The sequence below is a fragment of the Apostichopus japonicus genome, chromosome 8 (assembly GCF_037975245.1).
Source record: "Apostichopus japonicus isolate 1M-3 chromosome 8, ASM3797524v1, whole genome shotgun sequence".
Classification (NCBI taxonomy): Eukaryota; Metazoa; Echinodermata; class Holothuroidea; order Aspidochirotida; family Stichopodidae; genus Apostichopus; species Apostichopus japonicus.
Window position 1 is genome coordinate 23043777 of NC_092568.1, and position 24096 is coordinate 23067872.

Below are 24096 nucleotides of genomic sequence, written 5' to 3' on the forward strand. Positions count from 1 at the left end.
GCGCTTTCCTGTATTTCTCCATATAAGTGATAATCTCAACCCCCCCCCCCCCCAAAAAAAAGAGAAAAAAAAAAAGAGGAAAAACTGTGACATTTTACAGAGCGATCCACCTTTGTTTTGTTATGTTGTAGGGAAAAAATTGACAAGACTACAAGGCAATGAACTGCCTAAATATAAGGCATGTTAGTATCGACTTTTTTTTTCGCTATAGCTTAAGGTTATTTCAGAGAGGGGAAAATAGTCTGTTTAAAATTTCATTCATCAACAAATCTGAAACCTTTTCTGTTTTTCTATTCTCTTGTTCTTTCTTTGATCGCTTTTCCCTTTCTCTTGCAACATTAGTCGTAACTTGAGACAGTAATACGACAGTCTTCCAAATTGCTCTGGAGCCTAAATCAGTTTAATAATACATAAATGCTGACTAATATAAGTGCATTTTGATTTGCGGGTTATGGCGTCAAACTGAATATGAAAATATATAAACCAGACTAAAAAACATTATTCCCATAAGATCGTTTCCACATTTTTAACCAGAAGGAAAATGAGATTGAGAAGCTATATAAGACAGAGAAATGGAAACTGAAAACGAAAAAAAAAGTTGCCATACTTGAGGATAATTTTTGTGTAACTTTGACTGAGTTATTATATGAAAGTGTTATTGCACTAACTGTTGTAATATAAGGTGATAAGTGAGCCATGGTTTATATCGGTAGCCTAAACATTGATAATTACGGACATTTGTATGTTTCCTATAGTATACTTTAAATCATACAGTATGTAGAATACTGTACGAACTATGTATACGCTATTTTCGGCAGCTCATTGTACACATTCTAATCACCATGTCTCGAAGTTGGCTTTTAATGTTTTAGGGAATAGTAGTACTCGAACCTTAAAGGAACGGTAAAGTGTCTGAAAACATAAAGGGCGACTGGCCAAAAAAAAATCTAGTTGTCGCTACCCAAAAGTGGGTCGCGAAATATCGTTTGTTTGGGTCCCGTGATTTTTCCAGACGTCAAAAGCCCAAGTATGCTACAATTTTTAGAGCTTGCCAACGGAAATCTATTATTATTTTTTTTTGCTACACGAAGTCCATAATTCAAATTAGCTGGAGTCCTGGACCTAAAAGTTTGAGGACCGCTGCCTAACTCCACCGAAGTCACATCAAGAATGAGGAAATTTAAACTTTTGCTTTAAAGATTTCCAAATGACAACATCAAAACGTTAAATAAATGCAGAGGAACACAGATTTAAAGAGGCATTTTGACAGTTTCGCCAACTCAACAATTATTCAAAACGAAGATATTAGATAGGTTGCTTGACCACATTAAGATTAACTATATAGGAAATAACTATATACTGATTGTTTCCCCCAAATTTTGTCGCCCATACACTTATTCTTAAAGTGTATTAACAAAACACAAAAGCAAATCGGAAATGTTCAAAGTTAATACATTTTACTCTATATTGTAAATGCCGCTAATGAACTTCATTGTAGTGTGAGTTTATAGTATCGATCACGTTATGAAAACTACGTTAAGTAAACTTTACACATTTGCAAAAGATCAAACTTGTTGTATATTATCTTCAAATACTATGTCCTTTCTATGAAGTCTCCCCCCCCCCCAACAAAATTTTTATGGTACAATTATTCAAATGTAAAACACTTGATTAATTCTAAAAGTTTAAGTCGAACAGAGGATATGACGTAATCATGGACTTTTAAAACAAAACCTTAAAACATTTAAACAAAAATTGTATAGGAAATATACTGAAACACCAATACATCTACAGATATTCCATTACACGACATCTTTTTATTGACAATTATCATTATTATTATTTCTATTACTTTTCAGTACAAAATTCATCTTTAATTCTTTTTGTACGTACGTAGTACGTAATAATACGAAGGGGTTGGGTCATGTTACTTTTATTCTATTCATACTCTCTATGAGACTTGAAACGAAGAGGAAATCATAACCATCTTGTTCGAGAATGGTGCCCCTATATGCCTACAGGCTGACAGTGATTTGTACACGCACCTGGGAATTTTTAATCAATCAACGATTATTGCACTTATTGAGACTATAAGTTTCTGTTGCCACGGGGATTGGACACACAGTCTGCAAGTAAATTCTGTGTTTTAAAGCTGAGTATACGTATTATCTGGGTATACTAAAGTTTGTTTGTTACTGATGTCGGAATGAATGGTGAATACAAATTAAAAAAAAACACTGACGTTTTATCAATGTGTATATGATCAGTGTATACACATTTAATCAATTAATGTATCGCAACAGGCCTGGTAATTGAATTGAATTTTTGGTAATATATTCCAGAATAGAATGTAGGTGAAGGACTGAGAAGCAGAACATTTGATGTACAGTTCCCTATCAGTCCTTCCTCCCTTATCCCCGCTCCCCTTTGGGCTAATCCTGTTTAGTCTAAGCACTACATTCCATACATTGATCCCTATGTCAAACCAAACGTGACCATATTTAACACAGTAGAAGAGTAGCCACAAGTTTAGTTATTGTTGTGAATGCATACACAGCCAATTATACTGACTAATCGTGTATTCTTAACTCTAAAGAGTATGAATTCGCTTTCAGAGAGTGTCCTGGACGATGACTCTTTATCGAGAATTTCACTGTTATCAAAGAGAGTGACTTCATGTAAAGTTAGCTCTAAAACTAATAAAGAGGCTTTCTCTATTCTAAGAATTAACTTTGTTAGAATTCACACTTTCGAGGATTTCACTGTTATCAAAGAGAGTGATTTTCATGTTAAGTTAGCTCTATAACTATAATGAAGGAAAAAGCGTTTCCTATTCTAAGAATTAACTTTGTTAGAATTCACACTATCGAAGATTCCACTGTTAACAAAGAGAGTGACTATATGGAAGTTAGCTCTAAAACTAATGAAGAGGCTTTCTCTGTTCTAAGAACCAACTTTTTCAGAATTCACACTTGAGTTGAGAGAAAACTCAAATTATTCCTCGAAAGAGTGTTCATTGTACACACTCTCAAAAAGGGAATTTTCTTCGTCTTTTTGGAATTGCGAGAACTCGGCGACAATTATACTTCACCTAATCCTCTTCGTTCAATACCCAATTGAAGATAATTGGTGCAATTGGAGGCATTAAGCAACTGAAATGAAACCAGGTACGTTACATATTTTGAATAATTATTACACCATGCACTACAGGTTTTGCATTCTAATTTTTATGCTCGAAAAAGTTCACGCATATATAAACATCCGACATGTAGTGCAAGTAGAAATTTTGAACGGTCTTGATTCACCTTGTTGCGGCAAACTTTAGGCTCATGATGGATTGTCTCCGATTGCAAATCTCTTGGGCCAAATTAAAGGCGAAATGAATTTTGCGAAGGCAAAGATAAAATAAAAACTTAGAAAAAGACCGTGAAAGCGGAGTTCTAATCACCCTCAAATGTCGTTGACAGGAAGACTGATCACCACTGAGAAATTTGTCTAAAATAACTTGTTCTAGTTTTTTTTTGTCAGGAATTGATTCCTTTACTCATTTGCCAGGTGACTAATTTGATGGCACGTTTCATTATATAGTCGTTGGTTAGAATTATCTTGCTATGATCGTCGACACAAATGATGCATTGCACGTGTGTTTACTTTTCGCATGCATAAGAAACGACGATATATGAGAATGTTTTGACAAGAAGAGACGGTATACACGTTGTCTAAAGAGATGCAAGAGTCGACCAGTTTTCTGATGGAAATGTGGTGGGGATGGGGTGATTACGAATGTTTGCATGTATGAAGGGTCGCTTACATTTTTATGGTTATTTTGATATTTCCATCATACATATTGTGAATGTCTGTTTGTAAATACGTGTGTTAATTAAAATCTTTCTAAATAAATAAAAATATAAGATTTATACCGTAGTAATTGATTATGATCACATCAGAAGTTTCAGCAGATAAAGTGTTGATACAGAGTGATCAAAGGGCTGGCAAAGGGCTCCTCTGAAAGCAGTGCTCCTGCACTGAGCAGGACAACCCTCATTAAAGATGACAATAATAAAAACAAAATATATATAAAATCCTTAAAACAGCTTATTTGGCAATTTACTTAATGAAAATTCTTCAAAATAAAACTACATTCGGTCAAGCTATGAGGTATACCCTCCTGTGTAGATTATTTTCGACAAACAATCATACTTAAAGTAATTCAATCGATCTTCAAGATTTTGACACTCATACAATTTTCAAACTAGTATTAGTAATATTAAGCAATTAGTTGTTTTTTCAAGTTTTAACTTTGACCTGATTAGTTTAAATAAAACTTCGATACCTCATCAAGCTAACGAGTTATATTATTATAAGATGACATTATCGAATAAAGTTGAAAAAAATGTATCAATATCAGGGTGGAAACAATTTGCTTTCAAGTTTTCCTGGTTCCTGGTTAAGCGTCTCTTTTTGAAATATTGGGATCAGTTACTAATTTACAATAATAATTTGAGGAATTAATTTGACAATGAGTTAACACTGCCAACTATAAGTCCTAAGGTCGTCAAATTTCATATTACCATGTAAGAACATTGTGACATGAAGATGGATTAAATACCATTTTCCCTTCATTTCATCTGATTTATTCTAGTACCAATACATTGTTTGTTAGCTTTTATAAAAAAAAACAAAAAAAACAAGGAGTCTTAAACATATAAAACAAAAAGGAAGAAAACCATTGGTGTTAGAAAATATAATGTAAAATGAACCACTAATTAAAAACCTAGAAGTTACAGTGTAGTCTATAACAAATGAGAGTATACATAATCCCCGAGTAACCTTTACAGCTGTGCAGTCATTGACCTGGCAGAAAATATTCTCTCAACGTTTTTACAACTTTTCCAAGTTTCGTGTTCATAAAAGAAGAAGAAGAAGTTGAAGAAAAAGGAGAGAACTATACAGATATACAGATAAGGTGTTTTCTTGTGTTTGACAAACTGTGGGTGATTATACACGAATCATAAACTGACACGAAGCAGATACGATCCCTTTGGAAGAAATCATTTCACGACAAACCCAAGTAGATTTCTTGACTTTCCTGTTTATCAGTCACACGTTAACTGATATTTGATATTCCTACTTTGTTTAATATAAACAGCAAAAGATCACGCGGGGATTAAACTCATATAACGTTATATATCTTTTACATTCAGTTCAAGAACTGACAAAACTGCCTGGTCATTGTCATCATTTCAAAAATGATCATTTCAAATCCAAGGAAAATGGCAGAGACGTCGATGACTATTTCCAGCTAGGGGATAGGCCTATACTCATCTCTTCAAAAACATAAATATTCTTCTTGAAATTGTAAGCTTTGAAATGATCTCGAACTTCCATGCTATGGTTTCTTCCTTCTGCTTGCCTTATATTGTCACCTTTCTCACTGATATGTCCTCTAGGGGATTCCATACAGAAAACTTCAAATGTCAGCTTTTATGCTTGCAAGTAATGTGTTCGCTTTATCTGATGCTTGCGAGTAATGTGTGATACTCAAACCCCCATGTGATTATTTTGCATTTGTCAAATATATACAACACGATTGTAAACTGGATACAAAAACAGAATGTCGCCGATATTGCATATATAGGCTTGCCTACTGATATAACGGTTCCAATGACCAGTCGCGTAGCGATGAATTTGCCAAGGGAGGGGCGAACCTGTAGGCAACTTATCAGAGCCGTAGATTCGGCATTGGAAACTATCTAAGCGTAGCGCCACCATAGGTTGGCGCGAAGCGAACAAGAAAATTTTGGTCGAAAATGCCTCCCAGATCGCTGGAAATGGCACTTTCCAGACCTTGCAAGTTGCATCTAAGCATTTTCTATTTGAAATTACTAGCGATATCATGAAAACGTACAAAAAAATATGCTCAAGGGGGGGGTTGCCCCCTTTGCCCCCCCCCATGGCTACGCGCCTGCTTATGACTCATACGAACCTAACAAACAGCAAATTGTATATTTTTCGACATGATGATTGTTAAACTGCAGACAGCAAACCTGCGTGGATCATAACATTCATACTCTCTGTGTTAATTATAGGTTGTAGGATAGGGTGTAGGATACGTATAAAACAATACTATCGCATTATATGGTTCTTGTTGTTGTTATCCATCGTTGTAGCAATCGACGGACTTAGTATAGTTGAACTGAAGGACACTATTCACTTTATGTCATTTTTTAATCGTATATTCAGGAAGTTTTTACACTTGATTATAAGTGTTCAGACCTACGTTTTTCATTTTGCTTTCTCTTTTATAAGCCTATTCCACTGCTCCAAGCACATGCAATCAAACATGATCGTAAAGAGGAAATTTAAGTACTTCGCAATGTTCTGAACCCTCCAGCCATTGCCAAACTTACTCATCAACATACGAAATTCGAAAATTGTCATTAACCCTGACCGACCTTTATAAAAGAAAACTGATAATGATAAAAAAAAACTACTTGCCCGAACACACATTATAACACATTTCAGTCTCATGAAGAGATTTATAAATTAACCGTGTAAGAGTTTTTGTTTCATTTTGTCGTGATTATGAATTGCTCAAAGCCAAAACTATTATCGAAGGGAAATGCGTGCAATTCGTTTTCAGCAATATAAATTATTCCTTGCAATTTAGATTATTGATCCAAATAGTTTGTCTCCCGGAGCGCATGATGTTTAATTTACGAAAATCCCCGCAGTCGGGCTTCGTTGATGACCTTAATCTCGCTCTCGTCTGGGGCTTGTATTAACATATCTCATCGTGTTGAGCTTAAAGTAAATTTCCGTAAATAATTATGGTCGGGAAGCTCCTGTGGTATTGCCTTATATTCTATTGCGGGTCCTTTGACGCAAATCGTCGTAGCCTTCAGACAAGAAGCATTCATTGATTTTATGTGTACTGAGTGACAGGAATTTTCGACTTTATTTTCGACTTTCCATTTGAGCGTGCGTGTGTATCACTATGTGCGTATATATATATTTATATATATATAAATTTATATATATATATATATATATATATATATATATATATATATATATATTTATATAAACTGTGTGTTCAAGTTCAACAAACGATAGAACGACTGCAATGCGTCCATCAGGTGTAGATGAAAACCTCTCTTTGCGGGGAAAAAACGATCTCAACCCTAAATTTCGATTTGATTTCATTTTGTTCGAATCTGACAAATCACCCTTCAAAGGCATACAATAGCTGCAAATACAGCTGCCAGAATCCATTAGGGCGGTTATCAGATGAAGCCATTTTGACATTTAAAAAGCGACAGAACCATCAAGTATAGCGTTACAACCGGAATGGGAAAGATTTATCGTCGTTTTACGTTTGCTTCTCAAACATTTCTCTCCCTGCCAGAGAATTCGACATGGTTTTCTCTGCAGCCATGTTTTGTTTTGAATCGCTGCTAGAGGGGATGAAAGTCAATATCTTCCATTATCAAATAAACATTAAGGGAAAACAAAGGTAACACTAACGAAGTATCGACAGGGTTAGAAGAAAAATAAAGAAATTGATAATAATCTATAAGTAGATGTCTGTACTGTCAAACAATAAGGATTGAAAATTCTCTTTGTTTGATTCAGTAGAGAATGAATAACAAAGAAAGACAAAGGAAAAACATATACAATAAAATGTTATTTTTTCAAAAGACAATTGCAAAGGTTTAGAAAATGGATAGGGAAAAGACTGCGAGACAAGCTTAAATGTAGTAATAGGTGTTTGCAATATTTACACAAATGATTTCAGTCCCTTACCTTCCCGCCTCTCAATCTCCCAGCCCCCCCCTCGCCCCCTCTTTATCTGCCCCCACCCTCCCCCTCGAACCCCAACTTCATTTCAATAGCAGAATCGAAACAGAGTATCCTGGCTTTAACAATCTCACATTCCACATTTCACCAACAAAAAATATCTGTTAGCATATATTAGTGACATGTGTACTAAACTGTGGGAAGATTCAATGAAGACTCCTTTTTTTTTATTTAAAGGGAAGGTCTATTGTTCGAAATTCACTCACGTTCCTGATATTTGAAATCAATGTAGCCTAAGTGAAACTAGAGTGAAGTTCAAGGTGATTAATTTTAGTCGTTTTCTCCGCCCACGAAACTATCTTTTGAAATTGATCGTAAAAGTTGTCAACTCGGGATTTTTATCAATATTTAATAATAAAAACTGAGATGTAATAATATCTCTTTATTTTCTGGTGCGCTACTATATTTGAGGAAATTGTAGGGGAAACCTTTGAGTACAGTGCATAAAAACAATAATAACATCCACTTAGATTTATCCGTTCTTATCTCAAAACTATATAAGTATATCCTTGACTACCCAGCTGTATAAAAGTCACATTCAGGTATCAATGACACACCATTCTGTGGATGAAAAAAAGGTAGTACACGCAGTGACCTCTGAAATGGATAAAAACACGTTCTATTCATATTATATTTCAACGCGTGATAACTACGGTACACATTGGGGAAATTTAGCGCTTAGATTCCATAGTTCGCGTAGCTTCACAAGGAATGTGGAAGCTATATTAAGGAGTACTATAAGAGTCACATGACCCTCCATGGTTTTTGTTGTTGTTGTTTTGTTTTGTTTTTTTGTGCGCGTCTCCTTAATTGACGTAGTCTGTCCGGATTTATCCGATGCTGTCACACGGGTAAAGGTTTACTACACTAAACTTTCACCTCTTGTAGCTTAAAACCTTTAACGGTCATGGTGGAAAACTTGTAAGTGTCATTATAGCGAAAGACATCATCAGCTATCATTTGGGTAAGCCATGTCAGTTGGAACCTTTCTAAGGAAAGTTGCAATTATGAGTAAGTCAATGGATAAATGAATTGTCATATACGACACCTGTAAATGGGTATCCATGAGATGACGTCATCCTTATAAAAACAGATATTTGTAAGTAGAAATCATGTCGGGGGTTATGGACATTTTAGAGTTAAGTTACTGTAGTGCACACTTTAATATACTCAAACGTAATGTTCTACAACATTTTCTAGACCGGTGCTACATCTTTCTCGAAGAGAAAACGCTTTAATTTTGCAAACAAAAAACAAAGGTCCTGCCGAATAAATTTGAAAAAGTTTTAAATTTGCCGTATCAGGGAAGATGCGGTCACTCATTCATTCTTATTTTTGTTTTCATTCGATGATTCAAGAGATATATTTGTCTGCCGGCCTTAATATAAAAAGAAAAACAGTTGTTTGTTATTTTGCCAAGTGTTAACAGTACAGTAGCATAGTCACACCAACATCATGCAACTACACGGTTATAGCTAATTGCGAAGCAGAATGAAATGAATTACATCTTGAAGTTAGAATTTAATTTTCAAGATCACAACTAAAATTAGTAATTACAACATTAAATATTCTCATTTTCCAGTTAATGTACATGCACAGTGACTTATGCAGTGAACTTTAAACAACATTACCGGTTACATTTATTTCGCCTACTTCTTTATTGTTTTAAATATTTAATCATGTTCTTTTGTTGGTGGGGGCATTTAATTGTTTTATGATTTGTTTTCTCAGTGCCCAGTTCTATTTTCGAACAGGCCACAATTTTACACAATGTCCTTAAACTGTTGCTTCTATACTATGCCATGTTCTATATATATACATGTATGTGAAAATTTGAGCAATTTGTACTTCATGCGTGTCCCGTAAAACAAACCATTTTATTTTATCTAGAGAGTTACAAACGATATTGCACCCCGGCCCAATGGAATGGAAACAATTGGTAGCTATGGTAACTAACTGCATGTAATGTAGCGTTTCTCTCGAACACTTTATACTGACGTCACAGTGTGTACACGGTATATCCCGTGCTAACTTAGCAATTCAAATTGAATAATAAATGTTTTCATTTACATCTGTTTGAAGTATTCAAGTATTTTCTTCGGCAAGCTTTAAACAAGTATAGTATTTGATTTACACTTTGTAATTTTGGTTAGCAAACAAGAGAACCCTCTCTGACAGACTAAAATTCAATAATGGTGGACTTCAGTCGCAAAGACAAAAAGAAATAGAAGAAATAACAAAATTCATTACGTCAGTTGACTGCAGCGTCGTATTAGCTCATTTTGCTCTGGGAATAACCGCTCAAGTGGAGCAAATAAAATTCGAGTACTAGAAATTCCATCAAGTAACATTTCCTGCCAGCGGAAAAAGAAGTTTCATGGGAGTCAAAAAAGTTTGCATTATGTAAATTTAAGCTAAGAAGAAGCCGTGGAAAGGGGAGATAAGTAATTTTGCTCGTGGCGTTATTTATCAAGAAGTACTCCATCTCGCCCCGAGATGATGCAGTTTCAGTTCATTGCATATGCACCCAAATTCTTCTTTCAGTGCTCACAAAATCGTATCGGAGTGTTTACATATATTTTAATTTTGTCAACAGAGCCAAGAAAAAGAAAAGAAAGGGCCTTAAGAAAAGAAACAGAAAGCCTGCAAGATTCATTGTTAAAAATGCAAGGAAAGGGTAGACTAAAAGGTACCAAATAAAAGGTCAAATTTTGTAGTTCCAGTTTGTAACACTAGTTGACCTGTTTGGGAACTTGGAATTCAGTATATACAACACTGGGCAGAGTAAAGTGATACAACGTTATTTTTGTATAGGAAAGGTATAGATCATCGGTTAGAAGTGGTTGTTTTTCTTTAAATATTCTTACAGTTTTAAGTAAAGTTCCATATCCAGGATATTTGTAAAGGAAGAAAAAATAGTCATGTATATTGTCGAAACCCTTCGCAGAGTGAGGTAGTCGTGGAGGTAGCATTGCAGAATAATTAGGGGTGGGGCTAGCCCTAACAGAGTGAGATTTGCGTGGAGTTAGACAATTAGAATGAAACTATGGCACTTTATGGTTAAAATTGATAGAATGAGTGTATTACCTATAGTGCTCAATTGAACACTTACATATTGTATACTGAAGGTTGCTTTATGCAAAACAACATCAACATACATTTATTTAAACGTGACACATTTGCCCCCCCCCCCACCACCCCTCTTAACCATATACATTCATCCTTATATGCTTTGTTATGCTGTTGCCATAGCAGTATATTGTGTCGCTGTTTTTTTCTGTGGGTTTATTATTTATTAACTTTATTGCAAGAAGTTAATCTCAGACAGAAAATACCGTACGATAAAACAAAACAAATCGGGAGGCATTTCAATGTTTTTTGTTTTTTGTTTTTTGGCAACTAAGAGAGGTTTATCAATATACATGCGATATTTTACGAACTCATTAATAATCAACGATCAATGTATACAGGTGAAACTGTAGCGTAGATTCTAGTTATGTATAGGACTCTCTTAAACTTGAAATTTGGATTCTACTGTAAATCCAAGACATCAGATGGAAGCAGTGTGGATTACACGTTAAATGTCAAGATTATGAACAGGCGTGCAAGCATTGGCCAGCAACATATAGCCTAGACCTATGTTATTTTGTACCTAGCAAACGGAGAAAAGAAAGAAACTATTCTTGACCTTTGGTACACCTTTGGTTGGATAGAACACTGGGGTTGTGCTAAATCAGGCGTTTTTCTTTTCGTCTTCCTATGTAGGCCTACATATTTTAGTAAATCACTTGAAGTCAAAATAAATCCTAAAGAAAAAGTCTTACCATAGACAGAGTCATATTACACATTACGGCCAAATGAGACAAGTGAACACAGTGAAGAATAATATATTGTTTCCATTTGATGGTTGAACTTATAACGCGACTATTTTGGTCAACGCATAAGGTCGGAAATGTTAATGCACCGGAGGAAGCCGGCGGCTATGGGCTGACAGTGCCGTTATATTACTATAACAGCTGTCCTATTGCTTAGGTGTACGATATTTAAAATAATTTCAATAATTTCAAAAAACGGTGAAGAAGTATTCAAACCAACATCCATTCGCCATCTTGGACGAAAATATTCGCTTAATTTATGCTACATCATTGCTATCCATGAATTATTGAATCTACACGGTCTGCGTTTTGAGATTGTCTACATACACCAGTCTACACTTTCATGTACTGCAGAAGCTCGTACAGTTGATAATATGTGTATATCCGAGTGCATGTTATGTATTATGTACGGTATCTATATGGAACCCGTTACCCCAACACTGTCCCAGTTATTGCTGCTATCTTAATACCCGCTGTTATACTTGAAGAGATGAAAAAATATTGCCAGTTGTCATGATTACGAATTGACTAAATCGTAGAATCGTTATAACTTCGAATGCTGTCAAAAGTACATCAGAGAGCGTTGATCTTTGGCGAGAAAAATCGATAGCTCACACAGACCGACCTATTCTGGGAATGTAGGAATCGGTGAGGACGAAAGACCACGTGCTTATTATAGTCGAAGCTCTGACACACTTTATATATAACGTCGAGCTTTACTATAGCAATCGAGCATATAAATGAAAACCTCAGCAATGTGTTAATATTTGCAGTCTTCCTTTAAACAAAGACGTCAACTATAGTGTGCACAGTATTGACACAGGATATATACTGTAGCGTATGTAAAAGAGTTTCTTGCCATAAACAGTACATTTGGAATAATAAGGAATTTACTTCTCGAGACTTTTCACTCGTAAAATTCAAACATTTTGTCAAGAATTATATATTTTGTATACGAGTTTGTATAAGCCGATGTATCTGTAAATGCATTTAGGCCTATATACTTGTACTGGCAGTATGATCAGTATGAACATAGTATAACTCTACATATACCGTCATTCGTGTATATGTGTGTATATATGTAGGCATACTATGTAAGTATATTTAAATTTAAGATTGAATGTTTATTTATAAATATATGTGTATATTGATAGACCTACTTGCAAGCCAAATGCCTTGAATAAATCACAGACGTATGCTTGTAGGTGCCAAGTACTAAAATACATTATGTCAGTCATCATTTGTTGCTATGGGCTCATTCCTTGGCTATATATACTTCGGAGTCATACGGCGAAGGTCTTTTATAAATGTTAAACATGATGGATGATGCATATGATACCTTTAACATGAATGAAATGTAGGGTACATGTTAACTATATGTTACATGAATGACGTAAATGCACGAAGAGAGTTTTCCAAAATTAATGCATAAGTTGTTAATGGCGGATATTAAATGACAAACAACTCACATTTACCAGCAAACGGTATCTAGTAATCGACTCAGCATAAACCTTATGTCTTATGTCTTATACGCAAGTCAAAAGACAGAAAAAAAAACACTCACACAGACATACATTTAGGTTTAGTTTACGAGTTAGTCATTACATGAATTGGCCTACACGGTTTTGTAATGTTTATTCAGCCCCTTTCATTTCTGTTTCTTCAAATTTGGTTTCGACAGTTTCAGGTTTATTATTTAAGGAAGTGGGTGGGAGTTATTTTTTATATTTAAAAAAAAAACTTACATGAAACTAGGATACAGGTTCAAACATTATTCGAATGACGTAGACATGCTGAGTGGTTACATAAGTATGTAACAAGTGTTCAGGTTACAAGTCATTCGTTTACAGATATGTCGTGGGTGGGAAAGTTTCTTTTAATCAAAGACACTAAAGTTACAAATAGTTTAACGATCCGTCGGGCGGGAGGGGGTGGGTTGGGACACTCATATACATTCTACATTTGTTAAAGGAGAACACAATAATCAAATATACATACCGAAGTGGTCTATATATATATATATATATATATATATATATATAGGCTTTATATATAGGCTTTATATATAGGCTTTATATAGGCTTTAGCATTAGACGGGAGGAGGAGGGGAATTATCACTACAATTTAGGTATTAGAGCATGTGAACATAAAAAGCGTACTGAATGTATACGAAATATTTAAATAATCTGAAATATAAATTAATTATAAATGTTGCACCATTTGAACGGAGAAGTGCTTATCCCAGAGCTGTACCAAATGACTAAAAAGTTAAAACGATATTAGCAACTGAAGTCATCATTATACTCTGAGAAATTTTCTACAAGCAAGTAAATGATATACAGTTATATACATGGTAATATGATTGGTACCAGGGGCTCCCTAGCAAGGTCGGACCCACAGAGACAATAACTTCATAGAGTCCAATTTTCGTGGTCTTTAGTTTTTTCTTCAGTGTGTTATGAAAATGAGTATATATTATTTGTTATCCCCTAATTTCACCGTTCCCCCCACTCGACCCCATTCCCCGGGGCTTAAGTGTCGCCGACGCCTTCCATATTGTCTGGCCTGACTGTAATCACCAGCATAGTAATAGCTTATTCTTGTGATGCTCACTAGTTGAATAGCTCAGAATAGCTCAATGGGCAAGGAGCAACTGGTATTTGTTCATGTTAATAATTTCTTTCTAAAATTCTCGAAGAAAAATAAATAAATAAATAAAAAAAATTCTTGCAAAGGTTCTACCAAGTATTTCGTCCCTGTGGTCTAACGTTCTATCTTTATTAGCCTTCACAAGTTGAAGACGTTTTCTATGATATAATGAAAAGCAATTTTTGTTCTTATCATATACTTGATCTAGAATCTACAAGTGTCCACAGGGAAGGACAAGCACATGCATAAATTGTAACCGGATCACCGATGCTCTTAACCTGACAAATTACGTTATTCCATTTCAGAGATTTCCTGTTAAATTGGAAACTCATCATTGGTCACGTTTCGCCTCTGCTTATTACTGAAATTAAATGGAGAGAGTAAGGACCAATAAATCGGTCAGTTGAATAAGAACAAAACCAGTGAACACTTCAACGAGACTGTACAGAAGGAAAATTTGACAAAACTGATGGTGCGTAGGTAATAGAGGCCTATATATAGTTGTATGGTCAATCCATTCCCCGCTCTACCGTGAAGTTTTATTTCTGACATTTTGTCAGTAGGAATTTATTAACACCGTCTCATCACAATAAGACAATCGCAAATTTTGACGGTCATTTCTTTAGTGTGATTTTGGAGAGAGTTACCATGGTAAGCTTCCACCATGCGCAGTGAAACATCACGTGACCGGAATATCGCCACACCTTGTTTTCTTACGTAGTCGACTTCTTTATTTGTTTGTTCTAATACTATATTTCATATACAAGATTTAATATGTACATTTTAATCCATATATCTCACTGTACCGATTCTGAACATAATTATATCAATATCATTATGCCATGACAAGGCCGTGAAACACCTTGGCACGGCAATCATACACTATACAATCAACGTTACCAAATATAGAGGCCTTCCCTATGTATATACAACTCTTATCTAAGCCTACTTCGTTTATGATTGGAAACCGTGTGCACTGTATTTGCAAGTTCTGAGAGCTTGTAAATTTATTGTTATAACATGCATATGCTTAATTATGAAACCAAACTCACAAGCGATAGGACAGTTGCATTGTTAGTTACTTGATGTACCTATGAATCAACAAGTGTTTCGTGAGCTAACCGGAAATCATGAACCCTTCAAACTCAGCTAAAATTTCGCAAATATCCTTTTGACTTTTCTTCTGCTTTTTCCCCCTGTTATCTGTTTCGAGTACAACTAATGCAAAACTAATTAAATTTTTCATAATCGAATGATTATCTGAATTTTGATTAGTAAAATAAAATTGATCAAAATGTAATGTCATTTTGAACGAGCATTGGGTTTGAGGGAAATTGAGGGAAATTTTGAGGGAAATTGCCAGAACTTGACGAAGTGATCGTAAAAAAAACTGATTTAATATTTGGTTTATTTCTAAAATTATTCTTCCAAAATGCTAAACCAGTCCATTAATCAGTCATTATACACGTACAAAATGAATATTAAAACTAAAATTAATGGTACTCTGCATAATGAACTACTTACAAAAATTAAAATTACAATTAAATTTCATTATTTCTCATAATGTTATAAACCTTAATTATGTTCATTACTGAAATTCTCTCTCAAAATTGTAAGATCAGTTTCTTTGATGATATTGACTTTACAGTTTATCTCTAAAAGTCCAATACAATTTATATGTGACAGAACGATATGAAGCAACTAGTGACTAAGATTGGACGTTTCCTTTGGTTTGTCGCAACGTATTGTAATCGTCAATATGTTGTACTGGTTTTCAATCCTTACGGAATTTCGTGGTAACGCAATACTTTCCAATTATAGATGTTATACGTACAACACCTGTAGAACCTCTTTACTTTACTAGAGGTCATTCGGGGTTTGGAGAGAATCGTTAAAGATGTGACTGTACTTCTATCGATCACTCGACTAAAATTCACTGAAACACTTGCTATATTGCAAAGCACAATTCATGACTTGAAAATCAAGATTGCCTGGGGTTATTTTAATAAAAACCCGAGAAGGAAAAACACGTAAACCTTTTTTGGTGATCTTATCATTCTGCAACAAACAAGATTTCTTTCCTTTCATCTTTTTGCTTTGTGAGTTTCGTCCTTTTGCACAAAAAAAAAAAAAAAATCAAAAAGCTGCTTGAATAAAGAGGTATATATTGATCGCATATGCAAAGGTCTACACACAATGCGGAATGCACAGTGGGGTTTTGTCTCTTCTATGCATGTATTTACAACCTGGATTGACAAATTTTCACCTTGGTAATTTATGATGTGTATGATATTGTATAGAAGCAAATCGTAAAACTAAGTTGCTTGTATTCGTTCAGCGTATTATATATCGTGTTTAAAAGCTTTTTGGTCACAAACAGATGGCACTACAAGCATAAATTAGAAGGTTTATACTCTTAACAAGTACTATGGAAGGTAACGGTTTTAGACCATCCGACGTTAGTAACAAGTGCCAGAGCATAACCCGTCACATGAGACGTCCATAACGGTAAAGTGAAAATCTACATTCTTTGGCTTAAAAAGTCGGTCACGCAAGAAAACAACAAATATCAAATATATTATGACATTATTTAGATCTTTCAATTACTAAATCAGATTGAAGATGATCTGTTTCAATCATATTTGAGTCTCTCGACAAAGTACAACAACTATAATGTTTCTCAGTTTATTAGTATTTTAATGGCTTCCTTTTGAAAACAAAAATTTATACTTTGGTACAGTGCATGCAAAGGGAATTTTATAAACCAAAATATATGACGGACGGCGTTGCAAATCTGTCATGACTTGTGCAAGTTCAACTTTCTGCTAACGTTGAAGTTAGAGTTTCTATGTCAAGGGCTAATATAACCTTGAACTAACCAAACACCAATTGTTACGTAGAGATCAAACATCTCCCTGATTTAGTACGATATTGACATTGAAATCCCATGACACAGTAAAGTTGATTGGTGTGATAGAAAGTAAATTACATAATTCGTGATTTTCATATATTGGGTTTATTTGAATTTGAGCAATATGTACTCGTTAGGTTAGGTCAGAACTCAAACTACTTATTAAAGATGTAAACCTGTTTTTAACATTTTCGATGATATTAAAAAGGTTCCTTAGATATTAAAAGATTTTCCCTTCAGTTAAAAAAAAAAATCTTTGCCCCCTCAAATTTAATCTCAAGAGTTTTCACTCTCATTTTGTATGCAATTTAGATATAATTTGCACAAATTGCCAACAATTGTATCGAATATTTATTTTATCCAAATATTCATACCACGTTACGCAGCGCTAAAGGAAAAGACAGGAATTGTGGAGGTCAAGTTTGCCATATTTTTTTTGGCATTCTCTAATAATGCCTAATCTTATTCGACCTTTGACCTATATGTGTTTAGTTGTCTGTATATGTGATAAACCATCTAACATGGGACTACCCATCATCAAACTTAACATTGAGAAAGATATACTAACTACTGTAAGAAACATTTTGTAGCACCCAATTTTGCCCTTATAATTATTCCTTTTCTTTTTCTGCCCTCTCCACCCCCTCCCCCCCCCCCACCCCGTTTTTCTTTAAAATGTATCCTCATTTATCAATATACTGTATATCGTTTCTCGACGTGCTCGTCGCTTTTAGTAAAATTAAGGCATTCCTTCGAGGCTTTGCAATCTTAAATACCATGTGAGCTTGTCAAAAACCCTGACACGGTAATGTAAACTCCCACTATACAAAATTGTGCTTACTCGATAGAAGTGCTGTTATTCCACTGCCATCACTTCACTGATGATAAAGTTTATGCCAAATTAGTTATAGTACAGGCGACATCGTTGTAGCGCCTGAAGGTGCCTTACAAAACATATAGACTACCAAAAGAAATGAATCTCGAAAATAAAGAAAGGTAAAAATTTAAATTCACACTCTGAATTTCCCACCCATGATGACATGTTGTCAATTTGAGCGGCATTACTAAGAGAAGAAGAGAAGAAGAAGGAGAAGAAGGAGAAAAACTGTTCGTGCATACGCTATAGTTGACTCCCTTTTATTCATCTGTAGTGGATGACTATATCAACAAGTGATATAGCCTGTTGACTGAAAGTGCACAACTATATATATATAGTATATATATAATAACGTTAATGGAATCGTTCCTTATTGGCAAATAAAGCAACGCCTTGAAAGTAATGTATGCAGTGTACTGCCAACCACAGAAGTAAAGTGGATACGGTTGAATATAGAAGTAGATCGAGATTATGAAAGGTACGGAGCATTCGCGTAAGGCCGCCCATTAGTATAATTACCTTGACCACAGATAATCGAATTTAACCTGAGGATGAATATAAACGTCATCATTCTATCATTATAGTCATATTTGAGACATATATTGGGCAATACTTTCTTATTTCGTCTTGGTAGGCATCGGTGGTATGATGTCAGGCTAATAATTTATATATATATATATATATATATATATATATATATATATATATATATATATATATATATATATATATAATCGAGTTGGCATATGGTATATAATTTTGTCCAAACAATCGGATACAGTGTGTTTATTAAAAGTGAAAACATTTTGGCAAAAACATGAGTAAAATGATATATAACTCATCGTAATCTGCAATCAATAATATAAACCGAGCATTCGTTATCTGTTTATTTCTCGTCTTTAGTACCAGCCGCATTTGTTCTGTGCAGGATATTCAAAACGGTATTTGAACCGCACAAATTTCACGAATAAAGTGTAAAAAATCACACGGATGACTCCAAAGTCATACAGGGATATTTTTCAACTGATTACTTAATGAAGTCAATTGCACCGTCCAGGGTTGTCATCGCTGTATGAGCAAACTGAGTAGAAAAATCATTTCATGCTGTATTACTTACTATATATACAGGTACAATCAGATTCCATGCGCGCACGAGGGCAAGGAATACTCTGCCGTTCTATGTTCTCATTTTTAATGTATAACATTTCCACACTATGGAAGCTTAACTTCCAAATTCCAGCTCATCACTTTAAGAGAACTCAGGATCAACCGCTGACTAGGGCCAAACAGAAAACTGGTAAAATACATGCTTTCTACCAATACTGACAATATTAAAGTTGCCAGTTGTAATCAATCAAATAAATCTTCAGTAATGATTTCTTTCTTTATACAACCTGTTTGAGTGTGAATAAGAACGATTGCGTGCAAAACTGTTCCCGGTTTTCTTGCAATTACATAGCAATATTAATTACTGTCATATCTCTTTAAGTACTCCTGACGGAAGAAAAGTCAATCTTGATGTATGCATAATGAGTAATCCGAGAATCTCTTTGCCAGCATTTTACAAGCGACTATGTCTCGGCTTGATTACCCCTTATTGATAGATAATCCATGTTGACATTAAATCTATATTCTGAGGAGAATGTTCATCTAAGGAAAACCTTGCATTTCAGATAGTATATCGACTGAACAAATCATGGAATATTCAAAGAAGGCTGTGCGTGCTTTATCGAGCTCAAGCTAAGTTTGTAGAGATCACGTCGAGTTATAAGCGTTCCATGTGTCTGTGAAACGTACGTTAATCATTAATAACATATAATAAATAAGTAATTGAAACCCTGAGTATGGGACGGGAACGTATAATGTTGATGTATGGTCAGTTTGTTATAGTCCATAGAAACAACCGTGCAGAGAATATTTCCATTTACTTCAGGTTAAATATTAAAGGTATACAAATGCTCTATACCACGTTTGAAAAAGAAAAGAAAGGAAAGGAAAGGAAGGAAAGGAAAAGAAAAGAAATGACAGAAAAGAAAACAAAAGAAAACAAAGAAAACAAAACAAAACAAAACACACCAAACAAAACAAAACAAAACAAAACAAAACAAACAAAACAAAACACACAAAACAAAACAAAACAAATGAAAAAACAAAAGAAAAAACAAAAGAAGATGAAGGTAAACGAAAACAAAAATAAGTCAAATCTTAACATGAAAATGTGGTTTGCAATGTTTCTCTTAACATAACAACTTAATACTTGAAGAACACAATGTATTTTTTTTTTTTTCGATTTCTTGTAATTGGAACACTTTGCACCCAACCTCGCTCTGGAAGATTCCCATCAATTTATTCCCCCTTTTGCTCAGTTGTACTTGAGATTGAGAGGAATGACATCATCTTATAATGGAGTTCGGTAAAATCAGCTACTACTTTGTCAAGCACGTTTCGCTACTTATCTTGGGATTTTAAGCCCCGCGCTAGTTTTTTTATTTTACGATGGTTGTTTATACGCTACAGAATGGCACACTGATAGGAGATAAATTAAACATTGATGAGACAGAAAATTCTTCTCACGGAGACAGATCAAGATGGTCTAAAATAAGGAAATCAAGACTTTTAATAAAATTCCACAGTTTCCCTTTCCCTTTTTTTTTCGTATATACCCAAAGGCTACGTGATCAAGCGATGTGTAATTTCATCCTCAACCGGTTCGTAAAAAGATATCACCATCGGACATTTATAGTAAAGCAACAAGTGATCGACCGAGTTTCAATGTAGGCCTCGTGTCACCTTTGCTATAACAAAAAACGCGTATACTAAAGGTATAACATAGGCCTATACTACATATAGTTTCCGTTGTGAATTCTAAGACAAAACAAGTTATTATTTTTTTTAGATATTATGACTTGTCAACAGTTTTAATAAAACTCTCTAAAAGCATCTATGTAAATTATTTGCGTCTGTAGCTACGATCAAGTTTAGACAATTAGTTATCGAAGTAGTTTTAAAGGGAGAGTCTTGACTGCGACTGTATAATCCATTCCCCGATCACTGTAGAACAAAACTAACTCTCCTCAAGATAAATATACAACGTGGTCACGTTTGATTAGTTACATCATTATGGTATATGAACCAGTACATTGTAAAGTTTGATGTATTTACTCTTAGAATACGCGCTCATAATGAAACCGCGTCATCAGTGATAAAAAGGCAGCCACATTTGTTGATAACAGTAATAGAAAATAAATTTGCCTTTCGTTACTTTCGGATGCCTAACGATCATATTGATGAGTATAGTGATCTTCGGGTTGTCTGATTCATTAGTTTTACGATTCTCCGAAAGGCACAGCGATATTTTATCGTTAAGTGCTTGATATGAAGGTTTTGTGTACATTTCAATACACTTGATATATACTATCGAGCCCGATGTTTGGAAAATTGGGGAAACTTATAAACACTTACTGGAAATACAAACGCTCTATTTGTCATTTTAGACATGCAAATTAAAATTGTGCTTATCCCAAGTAAAATGTGGTATGAAAAGTGATGAAAATCGATAATGTGCATTGCTGAAGGAGCGTAACTAGCTCGATTTTAGATGCAGCATTGATGTGTCCACGGAGAAAGTATACACATTAATATGCCATGGATATTACTGCTGATCCTAAATATGCTGATCCTAATATCGCGTGACTGTTAAAGTTGGTTATTTCTCTGATTTTAAGCATAGAGAGTATATTATAAAACACATGCATGCTCTCAATTATAAGAGGTGGCATATATATATATATATATTTATATACATATACATATATATTAATATATATATTTATATACATATATATAAATATAAATATATATATTTATATATAGATATATATTTATATAGATATATGTGTATATATATGTAAACGTCGCATTGAGAGGAGGATAGTAGACGTGAACATTAAAGGAAGCCTGGTATTTCAGTGGGTGAGCAATGGGAAGGAAATGATTTAATTCACCGGGAAACTATCGATTGCAAACACGACTGACGAGATAAAATAGAAGGTATATGAGAGACGTTAAGTGGACTCCATGGAATACTACATAGATATAACATCATGCTATAGTGAAGGTTCAGAAACCAAGAACAAGGCAGATTTGCTTTTATCGTGTTCTTGTACAAATGAATAACACTGGAGCAATAAAGGGATGTCGTTTATAAATAACATGGAGAAATGTAATTAAACGCTGCGACAATCGATGAATGTGTGCATGTTGTACTAGCAGTATGTTTATGTTATAGTAACATATACTGTAACGAATTCATCATTTCAATGGAATCCATGAACCTGTTTCTGTTCCAATTAATTTATTCTAAAGGGCAAGTTTCATTATTGTTTCTTAAAAACGAATTACAATTTGAGTTATACGTGAATAAACAACTTTCTGGATAGGCCTGATTGTATGTTCAGTTTCGAGGTAGCACTAATTATAATCTCAATGTAGGATAAATATATTATATTACGAGTTAATATTATACTTCGAATTAATTATGTTTTTATTTGAGGTAAGTGGTCTGAAGAAGCAATATTTAATTGAATACTAAATAGAGTACTAATTAACGATTATTTATTATTATGTAGTTCCAGCATATTGTTCGTACAATGTTTTGTACAATTCTAGGACTACGTTATATCAAAATAAGTTCTTTCCATCTCATAGGGGCATGGAATGATGTGAAAGTATACAGACAGAACCAGTTATTTTTAATATATTACCTACATGTGAAAAATCTAATTTCTTCATACTTTTGTTTTTGTACAAACAATAAAAAAAAATATATACTATATTTTGTTTAATTATAAATTCACTTAAAACCGGATACTGTCGACGATTCCTCGACAACGGAAGTAAACACAAGAAAAAGCAACCAAGCTGATAGGTAACAATTAAAGGTTTACCTTGTTCACGCAACATTGATCATATTGTATCATTTATTCATAACTTCTTGATTTTTTCTCTAATTTCTTTGAATAATATTCAATAACAATAATAATAATAATAATATAATTAATAAGCGGTTGATTAAACTGCAGTCTTTGCCTTTTTGTGGACAATATTGCTTTATTGAATAGAATTATTTGAATGCAAAATAGCTCAAATTTCTTACGCATATTCGTTCTATTCATAAGTACACTTTTATATATTTTAAGCATATTATGCAAATTTGATAAATATTTAAATGAGATCAGCAAAAGAACCTAGAGCAGTACGATATATTCACATTTAAAGGTGAGTAAATTGTTCTCCATATCATATCTTTTCATGCCTATAATAGGAATGAAATTCCCTATATACTAAAAGCACGTTTGTGTGATTCTTGCTTTCATTGCTGGTTTGTTTATGAAAAGCATATCTCTTACGTAACACTCACAAAATATATAACGATATATTCGCTTGTTAAAAGTGAAAATTGTGCATTGGTTGTTTTTATGAGACTTTTTAACGCTTCTAGTTATTAAAAAAAATATATTTCGTTTACGAAGAAAAACATTTCTGCCTTAATAGAATTTTACATACTTTTTCTTCATAAAAGAAAGTTGAATTTTAGTCAAATTCACTCAGAACTTATTTCCAAACGTTAACATTCAAATTTTGCATAATGTTGGAGTTTTATCGACAAAGATTTGAATGCGTGTGTAGGCCACTGAAGCGACTGAAATAGAAAACAACCTGTTGCATGCTCTGCTAATCAAACAGGTGTTGACGAGGCTCCCTCCATAAACCAGAATCTAGGTAGTCACTTTATACTTTTATATCAAATGTAAGAAGATGAAGAAAAACAATAAACGTCAATGACTCACCTCCATAGCAAATGGATTATCTCGATCAGCCATGACTGCAGGAACAAAAAACAAAAATCAATGAAAGCTACACGA

General features: G+C 34.1%; 1 protein-coding gene across 1 annotated transcript in view; it reads right to left on the minus strand.

Annotated features, from left to right (window-relative positions):
• Nucleotides 1-24096, minus strand: part of LOC139971395 (transmembrane protein 151B-like) — a 45497-nt gene that overhangs the window by 20189 nt on the left and 1212 nt on the right. The window contains exon 2 of the mRNA XM_071977771.1: nt 24022-24056. Within this exon, the coding sequence (XP_071833872.1) occupies nt 24022-24054 (33 nt within the window). The 5' untranslated portion in view covers nt 24055-24056. The remainder of the gene's footprint in view (nt 1-24021; nt 24057-24096) is intronic.